The sequence below is a fragment of the Lepidochelys kempii genome, chromosome 19, assembly GCF_965140265.1.
Source record: "Lepidochelys kempii isolate rLepKem1 chromosome 19, rLepKem1.hap2, whole genome shotgun sequence".
NCBI lineage: Eukaryota > Metazoa > Chordata > Testudines > Cheloniidae > Lepidochelys > Lepidochelys kempii.
This window is the reverse complement of record NC_133274.1, coordinates 6,656,581-6,684,149: the sequence shown is the minus strand read 5'-3', so window position 1 is coordinate 6,684,149 and position 27,569 is coordinate 6,656,581. Positions and strand designations below refer to the sequence as shown.

The following is a 27,569-nucleotide window of genomic DNA, read 5'->3' as shown; positions in this document are numbered from 1 at the left end:
TTACTGATGGCTGGAATGGTGGCTTCTGTAGAAATGGATAAAACTGCCCATAACCTTGCATTCTGGACAAATGAGAATGGTGCTTCCAAATAATAAAACCTTGGACAGTGCCAGTGTAGAATCCAGTTAGGGGCCTTTTGCGGCGGGTCTTTGATTCCTGTGAATATTGTCAGAGATTTTCCAGGGGTGGCTGTGGGTGTTGGATCTGGGGATTCTGTGTTTCCTGCCCCAGCAGGCTGAGTGGGGATGGGAATTGAAACAACAACCAACCACTCTCCCAATTGCTGCCCCGAGCATGGGCTGCCCAAGGCATCGGGAGGCTCCCAAAAGACATTGAGTGTGCTGATACATCTCTGAGATGGGCAGTGATGGGGAAGGAAGGGGATGAGTCTAAGCAACGGGAGAAGGTGTAAGTGATGAGGGCAGGTAGGGAAGGTCCCAGGTCAGCCTTAACCTTTTATTTTTTAAATCCCCTTTCGTATTTCAGGAGCCAAGTTCCCCATTAAGTGGACAGCACCAGAAGCCATTAATTATGGGACATTCACCATCAAGTCTGATGTTTGGTCATTTGGAATCCTCCTGACTGAGATTGTCACCTACGGCCGGATCCCTTATCCAGGTCAGGACTTCACAGCGTGTGTGTGTGTACCTGTACGTACACTGTGCATAAAGTTGGAAAAATAGTAAGTCCCTCACTATCTCGGGGACACGCCCAGCTACTCCAGTCCCAGATTGGATCAGTCAGAGGTGCAGCAGGGAAGAGTGCAGGATCACAGGCTGTGGGGAAGGGCTCCCAGCCCTGTGGTATGTAAATTGCACCCTGACTTGGCTGGTTCCTAATTCAGGGCTGTGTGTTGTGACCACAGGGATGACTAATCCAGAAGTGATACAGAACTTGGAGCGCGGTTACCGAATGCCTCAGCCCGACAACTGCCCAGAGGAGCTGTATGGACTGATGATGCACTGCTGGAAGGAGAGCCCAGAGGAGCGCCCCACCTTTGAGTACATGAAGAGCGTTCTTGAGGACTTTTTCACTGCCACAGAGGGCCAGTACCAGCAGCAGCCGTGACGAGACCCTGAGCCAGGGTTGGCGGCGTCCTCACTTTGGGATGTGCAGGGGGGAATGGTCCCTGTACATTCGCTCCTCAGAGACTCAGGCCCGGGCCTTTGGATCACAGCCTAACCCTGGCAGAAACTCGTCTCTCCCCCTCACGACAGTGAAGGTGTTTACGTGTTTCTGGAGCTCACGCTCATGCAGCTGATTCTTCTTGATTCTCAGAGCACAGGTGATGTGTGTTTTGTGAGTGCTGACAAAAGAGCTGCGTGACCCAGAGGGCTGCGAGTTTTCTACCTGAGCTGCGTGTGCAGGTACACACATGCTAGAGCACCCACACAAACGCCGTGGGCACACATGTATGCCCACCGCACCGCATATGGGCTCACTCAATGCACACGTACCCGATATGTGTGTGCATCTCTGTGTGCACCCGGGCCATAAACACACAAATATTCAGCTGTGCAGATGCACACAAAGGCTTAGGCGTGTAGACACACCCACACGGTACAGACACACACGGACATGCAGTGCACACACACACAGAGCTGCACTGTAAACATTCAGACCCATATCTCTGGCAACTAAAATCCTCGTTTTGGCCCAGTACGATGCAGAAGCCAAGTTCTCTTGCAGCCCCAGGCTACGGGTAACGCTCAGAACCCACCACAAATTGCACTGGACCCAAAGAATCCCTTATCAGCACTGATCTTCCAGCATGAGAGGCTCGGAGAGCTGCAATGTGGAGCACCTCATGTCCCTGCCATCCCTACCCATGGGTTCCCAATGCAGGATTTCCCTGGTGCGTTTTCTTTCCCCAGTGAAGATGGATGGTGTATCCGTGCCAAGGGGTTCTGCCAGCCTTGTGACAGAACAGTTCACGCACAGGGCTGTGATCAAGGCACACAAATCGCTGCATTCGCCACAGCTGCTCCAAGGGGACGCAGGGCCCCCTTGTGCAATGTATCAGAGGCAAAAACCTCTTCACACCAGAGCCAGGCTGTCTCTGGGACACCACTGCCCAGGTCTATTTGTCCCAGTACCCGTGAAGCAGCCACTCTCTGCCCTGCTCGCTTGCTCATTTTCACTCTGAAACCACACGGCTGGTCTCTGACCAGTGCCTGTCGCACACAATGGGTCCCAGAACCGTTTAGAAAGTTTGGTAATGCAGTCACCCAGTTCAAACATTTTAGCCAAGGGAGAGAGGAATGACCACACAGGAGGAAAAGGAGAGGATTTCAGCCCAGACTGCAAGGGATCTGGTGAGTCACAGAGGTGTGGAGAGATGCAGAAGGCTGTTTCAACCGGCAGGAGTTGCAGAGGCAAAAGCTCTTCTGGTTTCTCTGCACTGTTGAATGTGACATTAGTGTTCTGGAAAGTCGATAGCGACAGGTTCAAACCACAACATTTAGATCCAAAAGTGGGCTCAGAATTTGACCTGGCAGGTGTTGGCTCTAGTCTGGACCCATCCCTACCATCAGGGGTTCTGCATAGTCTCACAAAAGGCTTATTTGAGAGCAACCCTCCCAAATCCCTGTTTTAGGAACGAGCCACCCTGAATAACCAGCCTGTGCAGGACTCTTTTATTTCCCATGGTACTTTAAAGCCCTGTCTTATGTTGCTCTTTGATTTTCAGTAAATAAACACCTTTGAAATGGAGCCTGCTTCCTCTACTCTGGCGGGGGTGGGGAGGGGAGCCGCTCATCCTAACTTGGCATTGTGTGTATACAGAGCTGAGGGTGGGCTACTGGCTCTCCTTCTCAGAACCTCACAGGGGAAGCCCAACAGGGAACTTGCAGGATTGGGCCCTAAGCCAGGCCCAATAGGAGGTCAGGGCACTTGGTGAGGAGGGGGATCTGAGGCAGCATTTCTCAGGGGGCAAGGGGTGCACTTGGCTTAGCTCCTGGCAGGGTGAGTACCCAGTAAGGGGGCGCTGGTATCCAGTTTCAGGATAGCTGCACCAGTAGTCCCCATTCATGGTCCACGTTAGGCTTCCAGCTCCCAGTTGTCGTGTCTCTTGGGCGGAGAGCCGTGCCTCACTCCTTCCTAACCAGGGATTTTAATGCTACACGGTCCCCTGGTTTACCATGTCAAATTCCCAGCAAGCCGGTCTGCCTAGAAAGACAGCGCCTGTGCTTTGCTTTCTCTTTAGAGGCTATGCCCAGTGTATTGCCCAGAGGTGTAAGTTACCACCCAGTTCCAGCTAAGCAAGCACATTTATTCTTAAGGTAAAAGCATTCCAGCGAAAGCACATTAAAGCAATAAAAGAACCTGCATGCATGCTAGAAAGCTTACCAGAGGTCACCCCCCAACTCCTACCTAGGACTCTGGTAGGCGTCAGTCCTTCAAAATCCACAACTGGTTTTTTCCTGTGGTTACAAGTTCATATCCAACAAAGATCCAGAACCAGAACCCAGGCTGGGCAGATCAGCTGTTTCTGTATACCACTCATGTCTTTGATCTTGGCCTTCTGCAACAGGTAATCAGCAGACACTCTCCCTCTCCTTAGGGCGTAAAAGGCTGGGGTTTTGCATAACCAGAGTTGGGGAATTTGCATTAACCTTTCCCTAGGTATTCCCAGGAAATGTATTGTCCCAACTGTCCACACTTGTCCAGCCCATTTTCAATATAGTCTTCTGAACTCCCCGGTTTCACACGTCACATTCCCCCTAGAGAGTTTACATACAGTTCTAGCCCACGATAAAACATAAACTTAATAGAACTAAGTCTTGCAAGGATATAGCAGGAACTTGTCACAACTGGCATGCGGGGGAGCAAGGGTGACACCTGTCAGGGAGTCCCTAGGTGAGGGATCTGGGTCTGTGATGTGACTAGGGCCCTATCAAATTCACGGCCATGAAAAACGTGTCAAGGACGGGGAAATCTGGTGTTTTGTGGACTTTTACCCTATATACTGTACTATAGGGGAAAAGTATACAAAAGTATACAGCGTTTCTCAAACTGGGGTCTTGACCCAAAAGGAACTACAAGGCTGTTGTGGGTGGGGCATTGCGATACTGCCAGCCTTATTTCTGCACTGCCTTCAGAGCTGGGCACCCGGACAGATGCTCTCTAGCCACCCAGCTCTGAAGGCAGCACAGATGCAAAGATGGCAGTACGGTGACTCTCCTCCCCGCAATAGCCTTGCAACCCCGCCCTTGGGTTGAGACCCCCAGTTTGAGGAAAGCTGACACAAGGGCTTTACACGTTTATACTTTGCTGTTTTAAAGTATATATTCATGCTTTGTTACAACACCGGGAAATTTAAGATTTAAATGTCTGGAACCATGCCATTCAAGATTTTTAAAATGCCATGACTGTGAAATTTACAAAAATGGATGTGGTAGGAATGGACCATGAAGGGTGAAAAATCAGGACACTCTTTTTCGGGAGCGGGGAAGGAGAGGTACAGTCGCTCTATGTAAGACAAAAAGCCCCAGTCTGGGGCAGACACATCGTGCCCCCCCACCCAGCCAGTTCCCCTGTAGGCATGGTGGCCCCAGTGCATTCTGGGACTACTGCTACCCCCCCCCCCCCCATCCCATGGTAGCCCTGCCCCACCGGGCTCCAGCCAGGCCCGCGGGCGCGTCCACACTCTGGGCAGCGCACTGCGGGCCGGCACTAGCGAGGGATCCAATGGCACTGTGGGGACAGCCATGTGGCACGTGATGTCGTGGCAGCAAGTGTCAAGTGGTTTAGCCCTAAGCTGCCCAGATCACCTCTTCTGTGAGAATGGTTCAGCCCCGTCAGCCCCGAGTCCTCTCCTGGGAATAGCACATGCCTGTGTGATTTCCCCCCCATTCTCTGAGGAATGGTACTTTCCCCTTACCTCCCCCCCCCCCCCGGAATGGTAAACTCCTGTCTGAACATAGCCCCATTCTTCGGAAGTGGTACAGTCCTGCCAACCCGTTCCTCCTTTTTTCTCCCTTCTCTGGGAATGGTACAGTCCAGGAACACTTGCGCTCTACCTACCCTGCTAATCCTACCGCCCCGCCCTATCTGACTTCTCATTGGCTTCTCCGAGGGAAGTGGGTCCAAGCCACTCCCCGATAGGTCTGCTGCCCCGCGGGGGCGGGAGGACCTGCTCGCGGGGTGCTTGGCCCTCGGGGCGCGTTCGGTTGCGCTGCGGGAGGGTTTGGTGCGGTCGGGAGGCAGGAAAATGGCGCTGACACAGGGGACCAAGCGGAAAGTCTGTTACTACTATGACGGTGAGAGCCCCGGGCCGGTCCTCGCTGGGGGGCGGTGAAGCGAAAGCAGGAGACTTTGGGCGGGGGGGAGACAGGGGGCGCTGGGGAAGGGCCTGTGGGGGGAGGGAAGAGGAGGGGGCCCGCGGAGGGGGGTGAGGAAGAGGAGGAGGACGGGGGGCTGGAGGGGAGCCGGCGGAGGGGGGGGTGAGGAGGGGAGGGGAGCTGGAGGAGGGGAGAGGGGGCGGGAGGGGAGCCGAGCTGGAGGGGGGGTGTGGGGGGGAGCCGAGCCGGGGGGGGGCTGGAAGGGAGCCAGCGGAGGGGGGTGAGGAGGAGAGGGGGTGGGGGGTGAGGAGGAGGACGGGGGGCTGGAGGGGGGGGTGAGGAGGAGGAGGTGGGGAGCCGGCGGAGGGGGGGTGAGGAGGAGGAGGAGGAGAGGGGGTGAGGAGGGGAGGGGGCTGGAGGGGGGTTGAGGAGGAGGAGGAGGGGAGCCGGCGGAGGGGGGGGTGAGGAGGAGGAGGAGGAGGAGGGGAGCCGGCGGAGGGGGGGGTGAGGAGGAGGAGGAGGAGGAGGGGAGCCGGCGGAGGGGGGGGTGAGGAGGAGGAGGAGGAGGGGAGCCGGCGGAGGGGGGGGTGAGGAGGAGGAGGAGGAGGAGGAGGGGAGCCGGCGGAGGGGGGGGTGAGGAGGAGGAGGAGGAGGGGAGCCGGCGGAGGGGGGGGTGAGGAGGAGGAGGAGGAGGGGAGCCGGCGGAGGGGGGGGTGAGGAGGAGGAGGAGGAGGGGAGCCGGCGGAGGGGGGGGTGAGGAGGAGGAGGAGGAGGAGGAGGGGAGCCGGCGGAGGGGGGGGTGAGGAGGAGGAGGAGGAGGAGGAGGGGAGCCGGCGGAGGGGGGGGTGAGGAGGAGGAGGAGGAGGAGGAGGAGGGGAGCCGGCGGAGGGGGGGGTGAGGAGGAGGAGGAGGAGGAGGAGGGGAGCCGGCGGAGGGGGGGGTGAGGAGGAGGAGGAGGAGGAGGAGGGGAGCCGGCGGAGGGGGGGGTGAGGAGGAGGAGGAGGAGGAGGAGGGGAGCCGGCGGAGGGGGGGGTGAGGAGGAGGAGGAGGAGGAGGAGGGGAGCCGGCGGAGGGGGGGGTGAGGAGGAGGAGGAGGAGGAGGAGGGGAGCCGGCGGAGGGGGGGGTGAGGAGGAGGAGGAGGAGGAGGAGGGGAGCCGGCGGAGGGGGGGGTGAGGAGGAGGAGGAGGAGGAGGAGGGGAGCCGGCGGAGGGGGGGGTGAGGAGGAGGGGAGCCGGCGGAGGGGGGGGTGAGGAGGAGGGGAGCCGGCGGAGGGGGGGGTGAGGAGGAGGGGAGCCGGCGGAGGGGGGGGTGAGGAGGAGGGGAGCCGGCGGAGGGGGGGGTGAGGAGGAGGGGAGCCGGCGGAGGGGGGGGTGAGGAGGAGGGGAGCCGGCGGAGGAGGAGGAGGAGGGGAGCCGGCGGAGGAGGAGGAGGAGGAGGAGGGGAGCCGGCGGAGGAGGAGGAGGAGGAGGAGGGGAGCCGGCGGAGGAGGAGGAGGAGGAGGAGGGGAGCCGGCGGAGGAGGAGGAGGAGGAGGAGGGGAGCCGGCGGAGGAGGAGGAGGAGGAGGAGGGGAGCCGGCGGAGGAGGAGGAGGAGGAGGAGGGGAGCCGGCGGAGGGGGGGGGAGGAGGAGGAGGAGGAGGAGGGGAGCCGGCGGAGGGGGGGGGAGGAGGAGGAGGAGGAGGAGGGGAGCCGGCGGAGGAGGAGGCGGAGGGGGGGGGAGGAGGAGGAGGAGGGGGAGGGGAGCCGGCGGAGGGGGGGGAGGAGGAGGGGGAGGGGAGCCGGCGGAGGGGGGGGGAGGAGGAGGAGGGGAGCCGGCGGAGGGGGGGGAGGGGAGGAGGAGGAGGAGGAGGGGAGCCGGCGGAGGGGGGGGAGAGGAGGAGGAGGAGGAGGAGGGGAGCCGGCGGGGGGGGGGGGAGGAGGAGGAGGAGGGGAGCCGGCGGAGGGGGGGGGAGGAGGAGGAGGAGGAGGGGAGCCGGCGGGGGGGGGGGAGGAGGAGGAGGGGGGGCTGGAGGGGAGGGGCCGGCGGGGGGGTGAGGAGGGGAGGGGCCGGAAGAGGGGTGAGGAGGAAGAGGAGGAGTACGGGGGGGCTGGAGGGGAGCCGGCGGAGCGGGGGTGAGGAGGAGGGGGGGCTGGGAAAGGGCCTGCCGGGAAGGGAGGGTTGAGGAAGAGGTGGGGAAGGGCCTGTGGGGGGGGGGAAGAGGTGGGGGTGTGAGGATGAGGATGGCTGGGCACTGGGGAAGGACCTGCGGGGGAGGAAGTCCAGATGGGGTGCTGGGGAAGGGCCTGTGGGGGAGGCGGCGCTAGCGAAGGGGGCTGTTCCTTGATGCTTTTGAAAACTTTTTCGGATCTATAGTGGTAATATCAATCAGACCTTTTTCTTTCTGTCTCTCTTCAGAACAGCTGCTTGGTTTTAGTTGGGGAGGCTCTGTAGCCAGGGGTATTGCTTAACACCAGGCATATGCTTGGCTGGATTGTGAGTGTAGGTACTGGGTATGGGGGGGTGATGCTTTGTGTTTATTGAATTATTCCATGACACTTCCCCAAATGTTGGGTGTTAGCCCCTGGTGCCCTGCCCAAATTGCAACCTGGGTAATTCTGCTCTGCCTCCCTTTCTTCCCCTGTAGTTCAGTGGGGGAAATTACAGTCACATAACTGCTGTTTGCCGTTCCACACTTGCTGCTGTGTTCCTTGCCAGCAGGGTGTGTGTTTCAGTGATGGATGAAATGATCTCTTGCAGGTTGTGATCTTCCTTCATGAAAGATGTTGTGTAATCATAATGTTTATCATAATATTTTTAATCCTTGTGGCAAAATAACTATTAGACGTTTTATTGTGGGGTTAGAAGGTGCTTTTAGTGATCATTTAGGCATTTTAGTATGGTTTATTTAAGTGCTCTGCTCCATCAGCTATATATCAGGGACTTTTATCTCTTCAGTACAGTAACTTGCAACATTAGGCCCTTGTTCCAATATGAGATCTACCCCTGCATGCGCACAGTGCTAGATGTGGGTTGACCCCTGCAAAACTTGTTGCTGGATTGGGACCTTAGATTAGGCCAGTTGCCGTGATATTGCAAGTCTGACTTTCATCCTTCTAATATCCACAGCTGATCTGTGCACATTAGACGTAAAATCAAAGTATTTGTGACCTGTTAGTGCCACATTAATGCCCTGAGGTTTTGGATGCATCCTTCAGAGTTCCGGGAAATACTGGTCTCTGGTGGTGATAGTTGTGGGAATGCCGTACCTACGTCCGTGACTGTCAGATGGCGAATGAAAGCTCTGTCTGAGGGTCCACAGTGCCCCTTGGGTCTGGAGATGCACAATTTTCACACTTGTACTCATGCATGGGTCATCAGTGATAAACTAGGGCTTTGTAGTCATGGACAGAAAGGTGGTGTTTGTTTTGGTTTTGTTTTTTTTTACAGCGGATAACTAACATGCGTTAGTTTTATTGCTGTAAAATCTGAAGTGGGGAAAGGCACTTGTAGTTTTTATCACAAGGTAGCTGCAAGGTCAGAACTCTCGCTCCCCCACCGCCTGCCTATGCTTGATCTAACAGTAAAACTATAGTGCTTTGTCTCCCAATGTGTTCTTACAGCGGGATAGGTGATGCCTGTTAGTGATGATAAAACTTTTTTTTAATCGGTATATACATAGACTAGGATGCTGGTAGAGTCCAGCTTGTAATAGCATCTTTGGGTATGTCTACACAGCGCCAAAAAAAAAAAAAAAGTGGGGGTGCTCTTAATTTAGTTTAATCTGAGTTAGGTAGTTTGGGTTAAAAGAACAGTGAATGTACGGCAACTCAGGTTAGCTCAAATTCAGCCCCAGGCTCCCCGTAGGCTTTAACTTGAGCCCTTAACCCAACTTAAAAGCACAGATGCCATGTCTTCACTGCTATTTTAACCTAATTTAGCTAACCCAAATTAAGAACATGCCTTTTTTGCCGTGTAGACATACCCTAGAGGCTGCAAAGATATCCCCACTGCTTATAAAAAGAGAGCCGGTAAATAACTTTGTTTAGCAAAATAAACCTCCATATAGACTGCTCAGTTCAAATCACTTGTGAGTTGCCCACTGCATTTCATTGGAGGGTAGAAGACAAGTGACCATTCTCTCCTGGGCTGTTGTTAGTTCGGTATTCAGAAGGTGCTGGCTGCCAGATGATTACCTAGCTAGGCTCTTCGGCTTCCTCTGTGGTTCTTTCAGGCCTTGTTAATGCTTGGAATTAACCTAATTTTCAGCATTGGTATTGCTGCACCAGTACAGAGTTCTGTTGTAGACCAGGAAAGCTGCAGGCTACCCCACTTTCAAGCAGAGTTAAATTCCACCAGTGGAAACTGTGGTTTTAGAAAAGGTTTCAGTCTCTGCTGGCTGCGGGAGCAGTGCAAATTACTCGTGAATGTTGAGATCTCTGACAAAACATTATGTACTCTCAACTGAGTCACCTGCCAGGCGAGGTTGGCGCTCTCACCTCCTAGGATGGTTTGAGGTTGTGAAACTAGTTAACTTTTTTTTGTGTGTGTGTGTCAATGTTGAGTGTGAGTTACCGATAGGATAGGCCTGGATGCACAGGCTGGTAAGGACGGATGAATTAAAATAATTGGGGCCATAAGATACTAGGATTTCGTTTATCTTCAAAGTGCATTGCAAGCCTTAACTGTCTTAGCATCACAACACACACACACAGCTGCCCCTGCGAGTTAGGAAACATTATTGCCATTTTACAGATGAGGAAGCCAAGGCAGAGAGTCCAAGTGATTTGTCTGAGGCTATTAGACAAGACATTGTCTGAGCTGGCGTTAGAACTTGAGAGTTCCTGGCTCCAGACCAAAACTTAGGCTATACAGTAGTTTCTCAAGGAAACGTGTACCTTCATTAAATACAGCAGTGAAAATTGACCCTAACCATATGGAGGTGACTCTAGAAGGTTTCTAATTTTGGGAGATGATGGCACTAAGGGACAGTTATGTGTAATGCCTGTCAGTGCTGTTCTTGTCCCACAGAAGCTGCAGCCTTTTCATTTTAGCTTTTGTACATGGTGGGATCTTTCCATGTATGGTACAAACTTGATTAACCAAACCTCAATGATTTGCAACAGTGTCATGTTCCTCAACATCTGTTAACTGCACTGAAAACTTCCTCGGTTTTCCAAGACCTCAATTATCCAGTCTTCCATGAGACTCTGATAGAGTTGGTATAAATCTGGGGGGGGGGGGGGGGAACATGACAAGCATACATATTGCTGTAGAAAAGAGAAAATGACAAAATAAAGGTCAGATGGGACTTAACTAGAGGTGACTCCTGTCATCTTCCTCTGCAGTGATGTTGCTCAGAGGAGAAAATGTTCTTTTCCACTATAACCAAATGCTTATCACTCTCAGGGGATGTTGGAAACTACTATTATGGCCAGGGCCATCCAATGAAACCCCACAGGATCCGAATGACCCACAACCTACTGCTGAACTACGGCCTTTACAGAAAAATGGAGATCTATGTAAGTATAGGCCCGGACATGGAGAGAGAAGTAGGAAGCTTGTATGGAGGGGGCTTGACCCGCTTCCCATGCTGTCACTATTGCAATGGAACAGGGTCTTGCAGACTCTCATGTGTTTTATTGGGAACTTCTGGAGAAGCAAGATGGAGGAAAAACAGTTGGAAAATATTCCTGGGGAATGACCAACGTCCAGGTGAAGTTAATTTAAAGAGATTGTTGAATTTAAGACTTCCACCGCTCCTGTGTTTAGCGGGGTGTTCCTTGTTTTGTTCCAAAGATCAGGTAATCTATATATAAAAATGGGAAATGTTTTTCTCCCTGTACCTTGACTGTTTCCTATGCCTAGGCATATAGTAAAAAGCTCCAGTCTCCTATCATAACATTCCTCTTCCCCTTCGAAAGTAGATTTATTTTTGCTTTAATAGCACTGGCTTTAGCTGCTGCTATTCTTGAGAGTAAATTTGGGATTGGAGGCAGGCATTAGAGAGGGAGAAGGAATATATGTCAAATAAACCTTGTTTTGTTCTCTCCTTGCAGCGCCCCCACAAAGCAAATGCGGAAGAAATGACCAAGTATCATAGTGATGACTATATTAAATTTCTGAGATCTATTCGCCCTGATAACATGTCTGAGTACAGCAAGCAGATGCAGAGATGTAAGCTATGCGTATGGTGTTGCAGCTTCTAACCTGAATTGCTTTAGTCCTGAGAACCCTGGTTAGCTCTTTGAGCTCATTGTCAAAAGAGGAGGGAGAATCTTATGAAACTTTTTTTTTTCTTTTTTTTTTCCATGTTCACCTAACCAATTAGATTATTATTTTTTGTCAGACTTCTACACTGTTTTCCTCCATTGTGGTTCTGTCCCTAACACCTTTGATCTTGAGGTTGGTGGAAGCTTTCATCTTCTTTTCTAGCTTATAAATGGAACAGCGTGGACATACCTGTACAATAGGTATTCTGCATAAGCAACTTGTAACATAAGATTCTGGAGTTGTTAATAATGGGGACGTTCTGGGGACCACCTTTCCCAGATATTGGGAGGATGGGTTGTTTTTTTGAAGCAGGAGTACTGTTGTATGGTAGATATGCAGAGATCTGTGTAATATTTTCATGATCTGGGAACACCAGTGTCACTATTTCCTATTGCAATAGGGGATATGTTGTTGGTAACTGTGTTCCTTTTGGGGCTATTTCTAGAGATCTGAGAATTCATTCCTTACGAGTATAAAATATTCTGTGATATTTATCAGTCAGCATCAAGAAATCTGGCTGCTTAAATTCCAGCTTCACAATCTGTTCTGTTCTGACCAAGATTTAGATCCTGCAAGCCCTGAATTCAAATGGACTTCAGCTGAAGTTCTGTGCACTGAGAGCTTTCAGGACCAGGCCCTCTGTGCTGAAAGTGGTGTTAGTTTCCATTCTGATGTCGTACCTGACAGGCAACTTCATCTGTATTATGCAGGATGTTGGACTAAATGACTAAAGTTCTTTCTGGCCTTAGAATATCCTCAGATGCATAGATTTCCCACCACCCTCCATGTGGAAAAAATCTTTTGCAGCTTTCATGTTATAGAAATCTTAAATACCTTTTCAGACTTTCTGCAGCTCTGTGCTAACATTTTTCAACAATTAATAGATAATGAACTATAGTTTCTGGCTGATTTGGACAAATACAATTGCTAGGAGTTCCCTAAAACACTATATTGGTTGTGTGCACTCTCTTCATTCCTGAAATCTGTAGAATTGTTGGCCCATGGGGCTTATTTTTATGAAGTGTGTATGTAATCCCCTGTTGAAAGATTTATGGTCTAGAGGGTGAATTATATGCAGTTTTAAACTATTGTGAGCCAAAATGCACACAGTATTTAGGCACATGAGTGCAACGACTAAAGGAATGAGTAATATGTGTAATGTGTACCAAAGTACTTCCTGGGGTAAATAATATGCCTTAACATACTAAAGTACATATTTACACAAACCTAACTGCTTACCGCTGAGACTGGAATGGTTCATAAACCCCCACACTGGTCTCCCTCTGGTCAGCTTGGCATTTTCTGTACTGTACTTCCAAGGAAGGGTTTTACTTTAAGGAAATTAAATGTGAAAATTTTTCAGTACATATGGAGGTGAGACAAAAGCCAATTCACAATTCAGTCCAATGTCCCCTCCTTAACAGGGCTTGCAAAATATGTCCACCACCACCTAGTCAGAGGACTAATCCTATGAGCCAGAAATAGAGATTAAAGATGGAGGTGATGGGGCCCCACCACCCAAGTGCAAGGCCAGTCCCTGGTGAAGAGCCTAGTCTCCTTTCTGTTCTTAGCTGTTGAGAAAGGAGTGGGTGCTGGGATTTCCATAGGGGTGCTATCCTGGGGACTCCCATCTTTGATAAGAGTGGCAGAATGGCCTAATGGGTAGGGCACTGGACTGGGACACCTGTGTTCTATTCCTGGCTCTGCCACTGGTTTGCTGGGTGACCTCGGGCAAGTCACTTTGCCACTCTGTGCCTCAGTTTTCCCATCTATACAATGGAGATAATGATACTGACCCCCTTTGTAAAGTGTTCTGAGGTCTTTTGAGGAAAAGTGCCATATAAGAGCTAGGTAGTATTATATTGGGCTCTGACTAGTGGGCTTATCATACATATGAAGCTCTTGACCTTGCTCTAGCTGTTGGAAATGAGAGAGAACTTTTTCTATTCCCCGTCCAGAGCCACATATTGCTGTAAAAGGCTTGATCTCCTGGCTGCTTTGAAGGGCTTTGCGAGAAAAGGTCTCCATATGAATGAATAACTCCACCATTTGCTTCTGCTTATACAGAGGGTCATATCTTTGCCAAGCAGAAGCAGAGTCACACTGTCAAATATTGTCCTTTTTGCTGCAGCCCACAAGGTTCTGAATGGTAGCAATGATGCTAAACGGTCTCTCTAATCTCAGTCCATCGATACACTCTGTCTGAAGACTCAAGAAGATTATACTGCAGCCATAAGGGCTAGAAATTTAATTTGTTGCAATGGGAAGCTTACATTCTGCAGCAACTGATAACAGACCTCCCCACTTGCTGGGAATAGATTCCCACACATCTCTGATGAGGGAACTATTCAACCACTGCTACTTACCATACCCCACTGGAACAGTTGTACAAATTGGAACACTTAATTTGGACTTTCCTGATTTGTACAGTCCATAAGAAATTAGTTCCATTTAAATCTGGAAACTACTTAAACTTTCTCATTCATCTGTTCGGTCTCCAAACATGATTTTTCGCTAGCCTTTTTGGAGGCGAGGAATTGAATGAAGGCAGCATTTCTCATGCTGGGAAGATTCAGGCTTGACTGGTCCTGCCTCTAAGTACAAAGGGAAAAGTTCTGCTCAATTTTGTTACACCATACAGATTTTTGTAAAAACAGGTTTTGCAAAACATAGGCCCAATGAAACTTTTAAAAAATCATGTAAACATTTCTAATAGAAAAAATTATATGGAAATAAATGATTTCCCTGCAGTGTTTCCAACCCAAACATGCTTCAGGTTTGAGAACCTAGAAGACAAATTGGTGTTTTTTTTTTTTAATCCAAGATATGAAATGCGCAAAGTAAATGAACAGCTTACCTCATGAGAATCAAACTGAACTTTTGAAATGTTCAGTCTTGATAATCTAAGGTGATGTTAGTAACACTGAAGGAGACCTGTTTGCAACATGTGATTTTTAAATTAATAGTGTCACGACTCACTTTCTAACACAATTGACTGACAATTGGGTTTTATTATAGTTTATTCCACTAGGTGGTGCAACTCTTGTGTAGATCCACAGTGCATGTGAAATGCTGGTTTCATTCTTTAGTGTCTCTCAAAGAGCAGCGGTGGACTTGTACTTATAGCATCTCTCTGTACCAACAGAGAGCTTTTACAACCTTAAGTGCAGGTTCTGTCATTTCCTGCAAGCTGTCACAGTGATGGCAGTGGGCTGAGCAAAGACTGAAGGGAAGGTTGCAACAACTGATGACTGATACAATGACGTCTTTAGTGAAGGGATGAGTGTCTACTTCTCACTGAACATTTTATTTATTATATACATGTAAATTACATAAACAAGGCTAAGATATTTGATGCTCTATTGAGTCTGTTTATGACCTTAAGTTAGATTTACATCATAAACTTTGCCTCTTGTATGCAGGCTTGTCATGCAAACATTTTCTTTCTTTTTCAAGTCAATGTTGGGGAAGATTGCCCGGTGTTTGATGGGTTGTTTGAATTTTGTCAGCTGTCTGCAGGAGGCTCTGTTGGTAAGCACAAGAATCCTAGATGCTTTCTCTTTTTAGGAGAATGTCCATAATGTCGCTCTGTCAGAAAAGAAATGTGATGTTAGAGACGTTTCTAGATTCCTTAAAATAACTGGGCTGACATGTTGTGATCATTCTCAAGTCCCGATGCATTGGAATGAGATTGGTCGGTGGTTGAGAATGCTTTATGACTATATGTAAGGTCTGGCTCTTCAATATGAGCCATATTCTCTCATCCAAAGATCACTTAAGTGGTCATGTTGAGGAATTTCTGCGTATGGAATAAGAAAAGGAGTACTTGTGGCACCTTAGAGACTAACCAATTTATTTGAGCATAAGCTTTCGTGAGCTACAGCTCACTTCATCGGATGCTCACGAAAGCTTATGCTCAAATAAATTGGTTAGTCTCTAAGGTGCCACAAGTACTCCTTTTCTTTTTGCGAATACAGACTAACACGGCTGCTACTCTGAAACCTGTGTATGGAATGAAAGCCTCGTGAATGACTTTGTTTCAATAAAGCTAGCTATCTTTGTTGTTGAAACCTTGGTTTATTTAAAGATATCTTGCTTTTTATAAAAACTTGTTCCAGGGCTGTGTAACCTCAGCCTCAGAGCAGGTGTTTTGTTTTACAAAATGAAATCCACTGGTCTCTTTTTTTGATAAGAAGGAAAAACAAAAGCAGGAAGATTTCAATAAACTCTCTAAAATCTGTATCATTTAAAATAAAATGGCATCCTTATTAGTGAGTTTTTGCCATAGAGTAATGCAGCATTGAGAGACTTTTACTGTGCACATGCTTAAAAGCTTTGAGGCTTACTACAGACTGATAGATATCCTTATTTTCTGAAATATAAAGTCTGACTACACTCAAAAACTAAAAAGATAAACATATGCTTGTCCAGCTGACAGATACATCTGAAGTAGCTATTCCAGTCTCTTATCACTAAGGCTCTGACCCTACAAAAGGATTCATCTGTGTTGACCCTTAGACCCATGCAAAGTTGCACTGAAGTCTGTGAACATAAGAACGGCCATACTGGGTCAGACCAAAGGTCCACCTAGCCCAGTATCCTGTCTTTGTATAGTGGTCAATGCCAGGTGCCCCTGAAGGAATGAACAGAACAGGTAATCACCAAGTGATCCATCCTCTGTTGCCCATTCCCAGCTTCTGGCAAAAAATTCTAGATTCCACTGAGATTTGAACTCAGATTACTGGATTCAGAGTCCAGAGTGCTAACCATTACACCATGGAACCATCTGAACCAAACGGAACCACATAGTGGAATTGTGTGCAAGCTGTAAGGTTTGTGGGGGATCCCTTTGCCTAGTTATCTATACAAAGGACTAAACAAAGCTAACTGTGTGTGTGAGATAAAGCTATCCATGAAAGGTTTATCTTTAGGAAACTGATAAATAAAACTAAACTGTACTTTAACTGTGACTCAAGCTAGCAAGAGCTAGCGGGCTGTGGACCTGTTTTCAAACCAGGCTCCCCATTTATGTTCTGAACTACTGGTGTGAAACGGGACCAAGACTGTACTGCAAAAATAGATGCTTAATTGGTTTACATTACTGTAGTATCTCTGTAGAAGAGAGATCAGTGTAGTGTCCCCCCTTAGCTGAGAGTCTTCTGCCTTACCGGTTTGTATGAGAAATCCAGTGTTTAAATCTTTGATATTTGTATTGTTATACACACACACAGGCATATGGAATGACACACGTGACCCCACAGGGCAGGCGGCCTCTGTGTGTTAGGGCTCCATTCTGTCTTTCATGCTAACGTTCTGCAATTCTTCTCCCTGCAGCCAGCGCTGTGAAGCTGAACAAGCAACAGACAGATATTGCTGTGAATTGGGCAGGAGGCCTTCACCACGCCAAGAAATCGGAGGCTTCTGGCTTCTGTTATGTCAACGACATTGTGTTAGCCATCTTGGAGCTATTAAAGTATGTGCAGTACTTCTTATCCATTTTGTTTGTCTGTTCTGATGCATTTTGAGTCCTTACCACTTTCTTCCCAATTTGCTCTTTTTTGTTACCTTGTTAGCTGTGTCTTTTCTTGGGAGGGCTTAATCAGACATCTTTTTTGGATACAGTGCCCTCTCTTCAGCAGGGGTTGCTGTACTTATGGTATGATGCAGTAGATGAAAGGCCTGGAGGCATTGCATGATCACTCTTTGGTGCTTCTTCCTTGGCGCACAAAAGTGGCACTCCTGTAACGTGTCGTGATTGTTACCATCCTGGCAGCTTTTGTCATGAGGCAGCTCCAAGTAGGAGGCTTGGAGGTAAAATGTGCAAGTCACGGGTTGAGTTTGTGTAAACTGAATTGATCAGCGATCAGGTGCTGCAGCAAGAGCCACTTCGGTTTCCTTGGTGATTCTGTTCCGCTGCCGACCAGTTCAAGGCAAATGTCCGTGCTCTGCATCGGTTTTGCTTAGAGACTCCAAGAGAGAGAGACAGCAAGTTGGTAACCATACAGCATAGGGGTTAGCACCACAGTCTTTGCTCTCCTCTCATTTACTCTGCTGGTGAAGACCGTTTCCATTCTGAAGAAATGCAGCATTTTGACTCCCTTCTGATTCTAGGTACCACCAGAGGGTGCTGTATATTGACATTGATATTCACCATGGAGATGGCGTGGAGGAAGCCTTTTACACCACAGACCGTGTCATGACTGCATCCTTTCATAAGTACGGAGAATACTTCCCAGGAACAGGGGATCTGCGGGTGAGAATGGAGGCTTAGTAGAAACTTCCCCTAGAATTTGATTTGTTCCATCTATTCACTGTCCAACTAATTTCACTAAAACGCTGTTTCTGTGTTCACTGGTTTAGATGGACTCTCTCAAAATAGCAGCCTTTGTTTAATGGGAAATGTGTGTGACAGTTAACTTTTGTTCTTTGAGCGGGTGCTTAGTCTTATATAGTAACAATGCCCAGACATCAGATGTCAGTTACTCTACAGCTTCATAGTGTGGGACTCTGAACATCTTGGTGGGCCATATTTATTGGCAGACTGACTTCCATGTTCCCCTGGTGGCCCTATTGCTTTGATCTCACAAGTTATACATGGTCTGGTCATGCCAGTACTTGAATGGGAGACCGACAAAGGAGCACCTTGTGCTGCGGAAGTGATACTGATGGTGGCATTCCTCCCTCTGAGTTGGTGCTGAGCCTAATGGCCCGTGCTGGGAAATGGTTATCTGGAGGTGCTGTGTCTCAAATGAGAGACAACTGGGGTCCTGCCTGCTTATGGTCATTGACAATGCCGTGCTCTTCTCAAGAGGTAGGGATGTTAACCCTAGGGTCATGGTCTGATGCCAGTTAGGGTAATGGCGTTCTGACCTAAATTCCCCCTTGAGTTTTAGGTGGGTGTAGTGTTGTCACTGCCTGTCCTAAGTTATGCGGTGATATGTACTTGTAGCTAGCTGCCACATTTGATCCTACAAGCGGCCACGCTGCAGCAGTGAGTGAAATGATTTTTTTTTCTCAAATGCTTTGGTGTGGTGGTGTGCTCTGTAGATAGAAGATATTTAATTGTTTTTAAAAAGCAAAACTAGACTCTTCCAAGATTCCTCTGTCAATACTGCAGGCTCAGGCTGGTATCGGACCGTGGCCTGATTCACATTTGGCTCTGTACGTCATTGCCAACAGTGTGGAGTCTGGAACAGGAATCTTGATGGCCAGTTTTCCCCTGTCCTTGATGCAGGAAAGAATAAAATCTGGCTTTTCTGCAGCGCTACTGGATCTGCACGATGCACAGTTTTTACTAGCAGAATGTGCAACTGAGAACTCACAGGCCCAGAGTGAGACAGTAGATGTCACTAGGGATTGTTCCTTCCCATGTATCATATCACAGCAAGATGCTCTTCATGTCTGTTCCTGGGATTGAACTTTCTCGGGCAAGCAGTAAAGTATTCTCAGTAGAGCATCCTTGCTTGTGGAACCTGTTTCCTTTAAATCTGCTATTGGCTTGTAACTGGGGGCAATACAAAGCCCACCTGTTTGGACTTTTTAATGACCTTCTCAATGAGGCCCAAGTTACATAGACCTTGTGACTCCAGTTTGACTCAGTTGAATGTTTGACTAGATGCTGAGGCAAGGGCTGTTGTTTCAGTAGAATTCCAAGGTGCTGTTTTACCCCCTATCTTGACTCTAACCTCGCATTACTCTCCGTTAGCTACGTTATGTCTAGATTGATTAGTTGAATGCAAAGGCCAAATGTACCCACTTACTCCACAGCTAATCCTCTGTTGAAGTCACTGGAATCGTTCTCATTTATGCCAAGACTGAATTTGTCCCCAAGTGCCTTGGCTTGGATTCTGATAAACCTGGTGGAATCCCAGACTTTCCTTTTCTGCGTTGGCACGTGTATGTTGGTGTTTGTTCTCTGGTGACCCTGTGGTCTTTCCTGTCTCACTCTAATAGGATATTGGTGCAGGCAAAGGCAAGTATTATGCTGTCAACTATCCTCTCCGGGATGGAATTGACGATGAATCCTATGAGGCGATATTTAAGCCGGTAAGCTTTTTTCTGAGTGAGTCTGGTATGCTGCTTTGTCTTTTTCTAGTGACGCTCTGATGAGGGGAGCTGCAATCCTGTGCTGTAAGATTCCCTAGTGTTTATTTCTACTTGACAATTACAGCCAGTCACTTGCAGATTCTTACCTGTGAGAGCTTCAATGTCACCAATACGGGAGGGAGGCAACAGCCATTGAGGCATCAGGGAATATCTCCATGTCAGCTGCTGACATGGATTTCATTGTGTTGCTATGGCATCGTCCCACGGGAGTGTGTAACAACGGATTTCTTGTCCAGGTGATATCTAAAGTGATGGAGACGTTCCAGCCTAGTGCAGTTGCCTTACAGTGTGGATCGGATTCTCTGTCAGGGGACAGATTGGGCTGTTTTAATCTGACCATCAAAGGTAAGAGCACACTGCTTCTAGCAAAGCAGTCAAACCAGGGGGGTGGCCTTGAGGAAAGCTCAGACATGTAAAATACAGTATCTGTGGTGGCACCTGTGTGGTTGATGTAATCACTGTGTTGAAAAGCTTACTGTCCAGTTACCTAGTGAGGCTGTGAACTTTCTCCTGTTCCCTGTGCTGCAGGTCATGCCAAGTGTGTGGAGTTCGTAAAGAGTTTTAACTTGCCTATGCTGATGCTAGGAGGGGGTGGCTACACAATCCGCAACGTGGCTAGATGCTGGACTTATGAGACTGCTGTGGCTTTGGACACGGAAATTCCAAATGGTAAGGCTATCGTGTGTTGTATTGAGAGGATGGGTGTCTAGTAATAGAGCTTGGGGGAAATTAAATTGCTCTGAGTAGGTGTAGGAGACCTGTGAAGTACCCTGAACACTTCACTAGCTGCTGACTTTTATTGCGTTTGAGTTCTCTGAGCTGCCGCTGCATATGTGGGGTGTTCTAGTCCTCTAGTACCTCCTGAGAAACCGTTTTTCCCCTACACCACACAATGGTTGGGGTGTCCTGCCATCTCATTGAAACTAAAAGGCCTGTTGTGGGCACCATGGGGTTAAAGCAGCGAATAGTCTTTGGCCCCACTGTCACAAAGTTATGTTTTTCTGAGCATCCCAGGAGAGCTCCAGTCACCCCCAAAAGGAAATGTTCCATTTATTCTCATAGCACATTGAAGCTCATGTGATATTTGCTATTTCGATACCAGACCTGTAACCAATCAAGGTTATTCTGTGTTCTAATCTTTGTGCAGAGCTTCCATATAATGACTATTTTGAATACTTTGGACCAGACTTTAAGCTCCACATCAGTCCTTCGAACATGACCAACCAGAACACCAATGAGTATCTTGAGAAGATTAAGTAAGTGTTGTCTGTTACTCCTAGTGAGATTGGTCCCTTACACTGGGGGCTTGTTTCTGATGATGCTTTTTAGATCACCAGCGTGTGGGGTTTTTGGTTTGTTTGTTTTTTTGCTGGTTGTAGGCAGCGGCTATTTGAGAATCTACGCATGCTCCCTCATGCCCCTGGTGTCCAGATGCAGCCAATTCCTGAGGATGCTGTGCAGGAGGACAGCGGAGATGAAGATGAAGAGGATCCTGACAAACGCATTTCAAGTAGGTGCCCAGCTGTGGGCATAGGTTGCCTTGCGTGATCACGGAGCTGCTGAACCTTCCGTTGGTGACGCAGTGCTATTGCTAGATAACTTCCTTAACAAAAGAATCTACATTTTAATATTAGAGCTCGAACGATTGCCAAAGCCTCCTGGGGGGAAATGACTGACAAAACACTGGAAGTTGTAACATCCGTTTATGCTGCCAGAAGACAGGCTCCCGCTGTTCTAGCAAAAGTCGCCCATTAGTTGTGAAAACACTAGCTTATATCCAGACTGTCTTATGCCCTTTGGGTCTGGAGTCAGGTTTTCCCAGTGTGAAGTTAGTTAACCTGTTTGTGCTGGCAGCTCTAGACATCCTGCTGTAAACTTAATCCAAGGCGCATATACGTGTTACACTGAGAGATCTCCGAAACTGACCTTGGCTGCTGCAGGTAGTTGGCTAAGCTGTGACTCCAGTAGGATTGTTGTATTTCTGCACAGTAGTAAAGTTTCTTGGCACTGTAGAGCATTCCATGTGTGCACATGTACCTTCCTAAATATGTTTACTGCCTTACGGACCCCTGGGAAAAAGACTCCAGTGTGACTGAGGTAGCTTCTCCCTCTTTGCTCTCAGTGCGCTCTGCTGACAAGAGAATAGCCTGTGATGAAGAATTCTCAGACTCTGAAGATGAAGGGGAAGGTGGTCGCAAAAATGTTGCCAATTTTAAGAAGTCAAAGCGTGTAAAAGCAGAAGATGATAAGGAGGAGGAGGAGAAGAAAGGTAGGTGTAAAACTGGAACTAGCAGTATGTCGGACTGCTCCCAAGAGCCGGTCCTATATGCAGGACTCTGTAATGTGAGGGATGAATAAAGCTGTGTCTGTTGCAGAAGTTAACGTTTCTGCGGTTCATCTTCTAGATTGCTGACAATTGATATGTGGGAGTGAGAGAGATGACGTTTGAACCACTCCACTATCAATGGGAACCTTGAAGGAGCTGCCAAATTTTAAACCCGGGTTGCATGGCAGGCTAATAGAGAACAGGAGTTTAGTAGAAACACCCCAGTGACACATGGGACTGACCACAGTGCTTAACGCATCTGGAAAGAGCGTGTTGGTGTGGGGGGTCTCATAATCTGGGGCAGCTGCTTTGATAAGACAGTGCTTCAAGTGCAACCTGGCTTAATTAAAACAAACGACAACAAATGTTGCCAGGTTTGTGACCTCTTCTAACCGTCCCCACCCTCGCATTTTAAGCACTGACTGACTTGTGTACTCTCCATGAGTGCTCTAATTTCACCCAGGCTGGGGAATTTTCTTCTTTTCCAAGGCGAAAAAGACTCTACTCTCAGATTCTGGTTTTAGGTGGGTTTACCAAGGTCAGCTCTGGTCTGACAACTGTTAAATTCTGTCCTTGTGTCACCATCCCAACAATTACCACTAAGATGGAAAACCAAAGTATTCCTTGGGCTTTGAGACAATGTCTGATACTTCTGTGCTATTGCCCTCATCGTTCTGCTCCAACTGGCCTAATAATGATCATCCCTCTGCTAAAGCTTCAGTGTGAGGCTTTAGGTATTTTGGGAAGGGGAGGAATAAACATCTGAGTTGTCTGGTTCCTTGGGGTTATGGGCTTCGTAACCCCAAACTCCTTCAGAATACCATAGTGTCTAGCCACTTGCCTAATTACCTTTGCACTGGCTTGCCGCAGTGGGGCCCTCCGAGTGTCTCTATTTCATCAACAAGGCATTGGCGACAGTTCTCTTCATTGGTAGAGTGAGTGTAGAGCTGTGAATCAGTGGCTAATCTATCTTTAACAAACCACAGGCCACATGTCAGCAAATGCAGCCTGAGCCACTGACCGTTCTAACCTGTTCCAAAGATAAATACGCATGTAACACGCTTAGAATGATGTGACTGTTAGGGGACTCCTCAGAACAACTACATAAAGGCTACAACCTGAGCTGTATCATTGCGGGCTCCCTGAGATCTGGTATAATCCAGCCTGTTGCCAGATTTGCAAAAATCTTTTGTCACTGCCACCCAAAAACATTCTGCAGCTTAGTTGACCTCAAACACAAGCTGTCTGAGTCTCTGCTGGTCTGGTCTGTTGTTGTTGCTGGGACAACTGCTGTACTTACTGTGAAGATTTATGACTCTGATTGGAGGACAATAGAAAACAGAGCTTCAGGGTGCCACAAGTGGCTCAAAACAGGTTGCTGCACCAGACTATGGCTTCAAATGTGGATACCTGAAGGGTTCCCCGGTTTCCAAACTCTGCCCCACACATACAGAGTAGCTGGCATTATCTGTTCGCTTTTCTAAGGTAACTTTGAAAATGACTGCCTCACCAGTGATTTCTAATGTAATCGGACCTCCCTGACCGGTGTCTGATTCTGCCAGGTGGGGCTGGTGAGTGTTTGCTATTTCTCTGCCTCTTTGCTATTTGGGGTTTTTCTTTTCTAGATGAGAAAGAAGAGGAAAAAGCCAAAGAGGAGAAAGCAGAACCCAAAGGGTGAGACCTACTTCTGCCTTATGGATGTTCCCCTCCCCACTTTAGGATGCAATGTGACTTAGGTGCCTGCGAGTTGAGCAGGATGGTTTTCTAGGTGCTCCCTGTAGGTGCCTGTATCTGAGTTTCTCCATCTGTAAATTATAGATAATACCCAAGGCCCTCTTTTGGTAAAGCACTTTGAGGTCCTTGGATGAAAGGTGCTAGAGAAGTGCTTAAAAATATGTTGCATTGTGTGGAAGATAAGGGCAGATGTTAGTGCATTTGTTAGGACAGGACCTAAGGGTAAAGTCTTTAACATGCTACTCCACTATTTTGCTACACTTGATCACAATTTAATTCTTCCTTGTCAGTTGCTTAACCCACGCTCTCCACTCTTGGCTCTACAGGGTAAAGGAAGAGACTAAATCGGCCTAGGATGACTGCAGCTGGACAATACCTTTCATTACATAGTTATAAGTTTGCTTCTCTGGTAGCCTCCCATTCCACAGGATTTATATTTTATATGTTTCTGTATATATTTCTATATAAATATATAAATGACTTAAGAACTGTAAATTATTCCTTGCTGCATTCCGTGGAGAGCAGATGGGGAGGATTCTGAGTAGACAGACCTGCACTACTCAGAATTAGTGACAGGGAAGTTTCACTCTTGCCTTCCACTGCCTCTTTGGTGTGTTTTTTTTTTTTTTAAATCATTTTCCTCCCCTCTACCTTCTCTTTGAAATAACCCCTTGGAGAATATGGATTTTTTTAATTTTGTTTTTAAAGTAGAAATAGTGTCTGACTTTCAGGTCAGGTGGAAATATGGCCATGAAACTTTGTGGGAGAACTTTGAGTTCCCACCTTATGCCTGTGAGAGAAACTGCTCCTATGGTCTTTGGTCCAATTACACCATAGTAAGTAACTGCAAGCTGATGCCAGTTCTCAGGGTCAAATAGTGCAGTTCTTGAATACAGTTGGCTATATGCAGTGGATTTGTGGAAGGAGTTGAGGCAGTTTGAAAGTAAATATGTAAAGTTCCCTGGTGTATCAGCCCAAGGTGCCCTGCTCTAAGGTATAGATCTGTATAGCACAAAATGAAAACTACCAGGTAGCTGGTGTTTTTAAATAAAACTTTCTAAAGTGGATCCTTTTAAGTGAAGTTAGTGTGGCAGCATTATACATCTCATACAAGAGAGAAGGGCTCAAAGGAATATTTTTCTTCATATACCAAAATCCCTATGTGGGGGGGGAAATGCATTACTGCCCATTGTCCTCCTGCTTTTTCCCCATTCAGCTACCCGTGATCACATAATATGCATTCTGAGTGCTGATCTAGGTCCTAGACTGAAACCACTACAGAAATCCCAAGTCAGCTAAAGACCAGACTGCAAAGAGCCTGGCTGAAACCGCTTGTCAATTTGGCACTTGCTGAAAATTCTCATCTGATGTGAAGCACAAATGTTTTTGGATAGGACCTTTCTCCTTGTTGTCCAGGCCAGTAACTGTGGGGAACCCTTTGAACCTGCAACTTAAGCTGCTGTCTTCGTAATGGAACAGCAGCACTCCCTAACTGTCGCTTGAGATCAGAACTGGCCTTTACCTTGCATCTCACTTCTCATGACTAATCATTGGATGAGCTTTCTGTGAAATACTTCACTGAGCTCCAGCCTCCCAGAAGTTCTGCAGGCAGCTTTCACTTGCTGTTTTCTCAGGGGGATACCTCTGTCCACTAGCATATCTGTACCTCCCACTGAGCGCTGCTGATGGGTTCAACTCCAGTAATGCTGCTAACTTAGGTTTATTTTTAAATGTTTTATTTTTTTAAGTACTCTTCTTTTCCACCATGTCTAGTCTCTTGAAGCTGACTGCGGCTCCTCCTGCTTTTTTACATTTTTGTGAAGTGAGAGAGATCACTGTATCTGTGTGTCTGGGGGGGGGAAATATATTGTGGTTTTTTAAAAGATGCTTTTTATTTTGAATTTTGAAAATCTTTGTAATAAAAATGACATTTCTAAGGTGGTGTGAATTGTTACTCTTTGTGGTCAAGGGAGGGAGGGGGTCTACTTGTTTTGTTGATCACAAAATAGCGTAGATCACCGTTGAAAAACGTAGCCATTGAAATTAGAGGCTTTGGGTGATTGCTTAGTGTGTCCTCTACTCCTATTGGTAAGAAAACTGACCTGTATTCATCTTTTGAAGCCAATGTATTTATAGCAGGACTGAATTTACTGATGCTTACTTTTGCTCATTTCATTTACAGGCCTCTGTAAGGGCCTTACCTTCCTTTCAACTTTAAAAAAAAAATGTTTAAGGTATCTTAATTCTCCAGATGCCCCTTTGATGAATGGCTTGGTCTGTTTGCCATGGTATCCCCGTGCCTTACATTTTACGCTGAGCACTAGAGAGGCATTTCTTTTTGCTGTTCTCATGCTGCACTATCCTCATTGCAACCGGGGTGTGCACCTTGGTTTGGAATTCCACTGGAGAACTTAGTAGGTCAAGTCTCTCTCATTGCTTAGAAAGTTGTTTGTCCTTCCTGAAGTTGATTATCTTCAATCTGCTACTTAATTAGGAGGCAGTTGACTCCTGCTATAATTGGAAGAGGAAAAAATGGTGTCAGGTCTAGGAATGTTTTGCTGTAGTTCAACTGAACACTAGAAACAAATGAGATGAGTGGGTTATTGTGCTTGATTCAATTCCAGGACTCCTACTTGCTATTTTGTCAGATTTTTCTGCACCTTACACAGGTTCATAAACTAGCATTTCCCTGCATGGGGAGCAACCTCTTCCACTGGCAAGCCTACTAGTGATAATGGGTCATAATTAATCTTCTTACCTTTCTTTCATTTATCCCAGTGGTTCTTGAACTTTTGTACTGGTGACCCCTTTCACTCAGCAAGCCTCTGAGTGGACCCCCTTATAAATTTTTAAAATATCTTTAACACCATTATAAATGGTGGAGGCTGACAGCTCATAACCTCCCATGTAATAACCTATGACCCCTGGAGGGATCTCAAGCCCTAGTTTGAGAATGCCTGATTTACCCCTTTGTCAATTAATTTGAAGCAGGATGTGGGCATCTCTCCATTTCCAAGGGATGCAAGTGACTACAACCCATAATGTATGGTGAGCTTGTGAACATTAGCCTGGAAGTCTCCCTGTAGGTCTGCAGTACTCAAAATGACAGGTTTCAGAGTAACAGCCATGTTAGTCTGTATTAGCAAAAAGAAAAGGAGTACTTGTGGCACCTTAGAGACTAACCAATTTATTTGAGCATGAGCTTTTGTGAGCTACAGCTCACTTCATGGGATGCATACCGTGGAAACTGCAGCAGACTTTATATACACACAGAGAATATGAAACAATACCTCCTCCCACCCCACTGTCCTGCTGGTAATAGCTTATCTAAAGTGATCATCAGGTTGGGCCATTTCCAGCACAAATCCAGGTTTTCTCACCCTCCACCCCCCCGCCCCCCACAAATTCACTCTCTTGCTGCTGGATTTGTGCTGGAAATGGCCCACCTTGATTATCATGCACATTGTAGGGAGAATGGTCACTTTGGATGAGCTATTACCAGCAGGATAGTGAGTTTGTGTGTGGTTTTTGGGAGGGGGGTGAGAGAACCTGGATTTGTGCAGGAAATGGCCCAACTTGGTTATCATGCACATTGTGTAAAGAGTTGTCACTTTGGATGGGCTATCACCAGCAGGAGAGTGAATTTGTGTGGGGGGGTGGAAGGTGAGAAAACCTGGATTTGTGCTGGAAATGGCCCAACCTGATGATCACTTTAGATAAGCTATTACCAGCAGGACAGTGGGGTGGGAGGAGGTATTGTTTCATATTCTCTGTGTGTATATAAAGTCTGCTGCAGTTTCCACGGTATGCATCTGATGAAGTGAGCTGTAGCTCATGAAAGCTCATGCTGAAAGAAATTGGTTAGGCTCT

At 47.7% G+C, this 27,569-nt stretch overlaps 2 protein-coding genes and 1 non-coding gene across 5 annotated transcripts in view; 2 read left to right on the top strand and 1 right to left on the bottom strand.

The window, feature by feature from the left end:
* Positions 1-2,706, top strand: part of LCK (LCK proto-oncogene, Src family tyrosine kinase) — a 40,541-nt gene extending 37,835 nt beyond the window's left edge. For all 3 annotated transcript variants that reach the window (XM_073317718.1, XM_073317717.1, XM_073317716.1), the window contains exons 12-13: positions 488-619; positions 867-2,706. In XM_073317718.1, coding sequence (XP_073173819.1) covers positions 488-619; positions 867-1,069 — 335 coding nt within the window. In that variant the 3' untranslated portion in view covers positions 1,070-2,706. The remainder of the gene's footprint in view (positions 1-487; positions 620-866) is intronic.
* A 2,427-nt stretch (positions 2,707-5,133) lies between these two features.
* HDAC1 (histone deacetylase 1) lies at positions 5,134-25,636 on the top strand. Its single transcript, XM_073317247.1, has 14 exons — positions 5,134-5,262; positions 10,670-10,782; positions 11,320-11,437; positions 14,990-15,064; positions 16,868-17,006; positions 17,645-17,786; positions 19,487-19,579; positions 19,876-19,984; positions 20,168-20,308; positions 20,787-20,895; positions 21,019-21,149; positions 21,762-21,908; positions 23,591-23,639; positions 24,026-25,636. Exons 1-14 carry the CDS (start codon positions 5,214-5,216, stop codon positions 24,051-24,053), a joined length of 1,443 nt encoding a protein of 480 aa, XP_073173348.1. The 5' UTR covers positions 5,134-5,213; the 3' UTR covers positions 24,054-25,636.
* TRNAQ-CUG (transfer RNA glutamine (anticodon CUG)) lies at positions 16,246-16,317 on the bottom strand. The gene has a single exon. It is a non-coding gene; the product is annotated as a tRNA-Gln (tRNA).
* Positions 25,637-27,569: the final 1,933 nt, after the last annotated feature.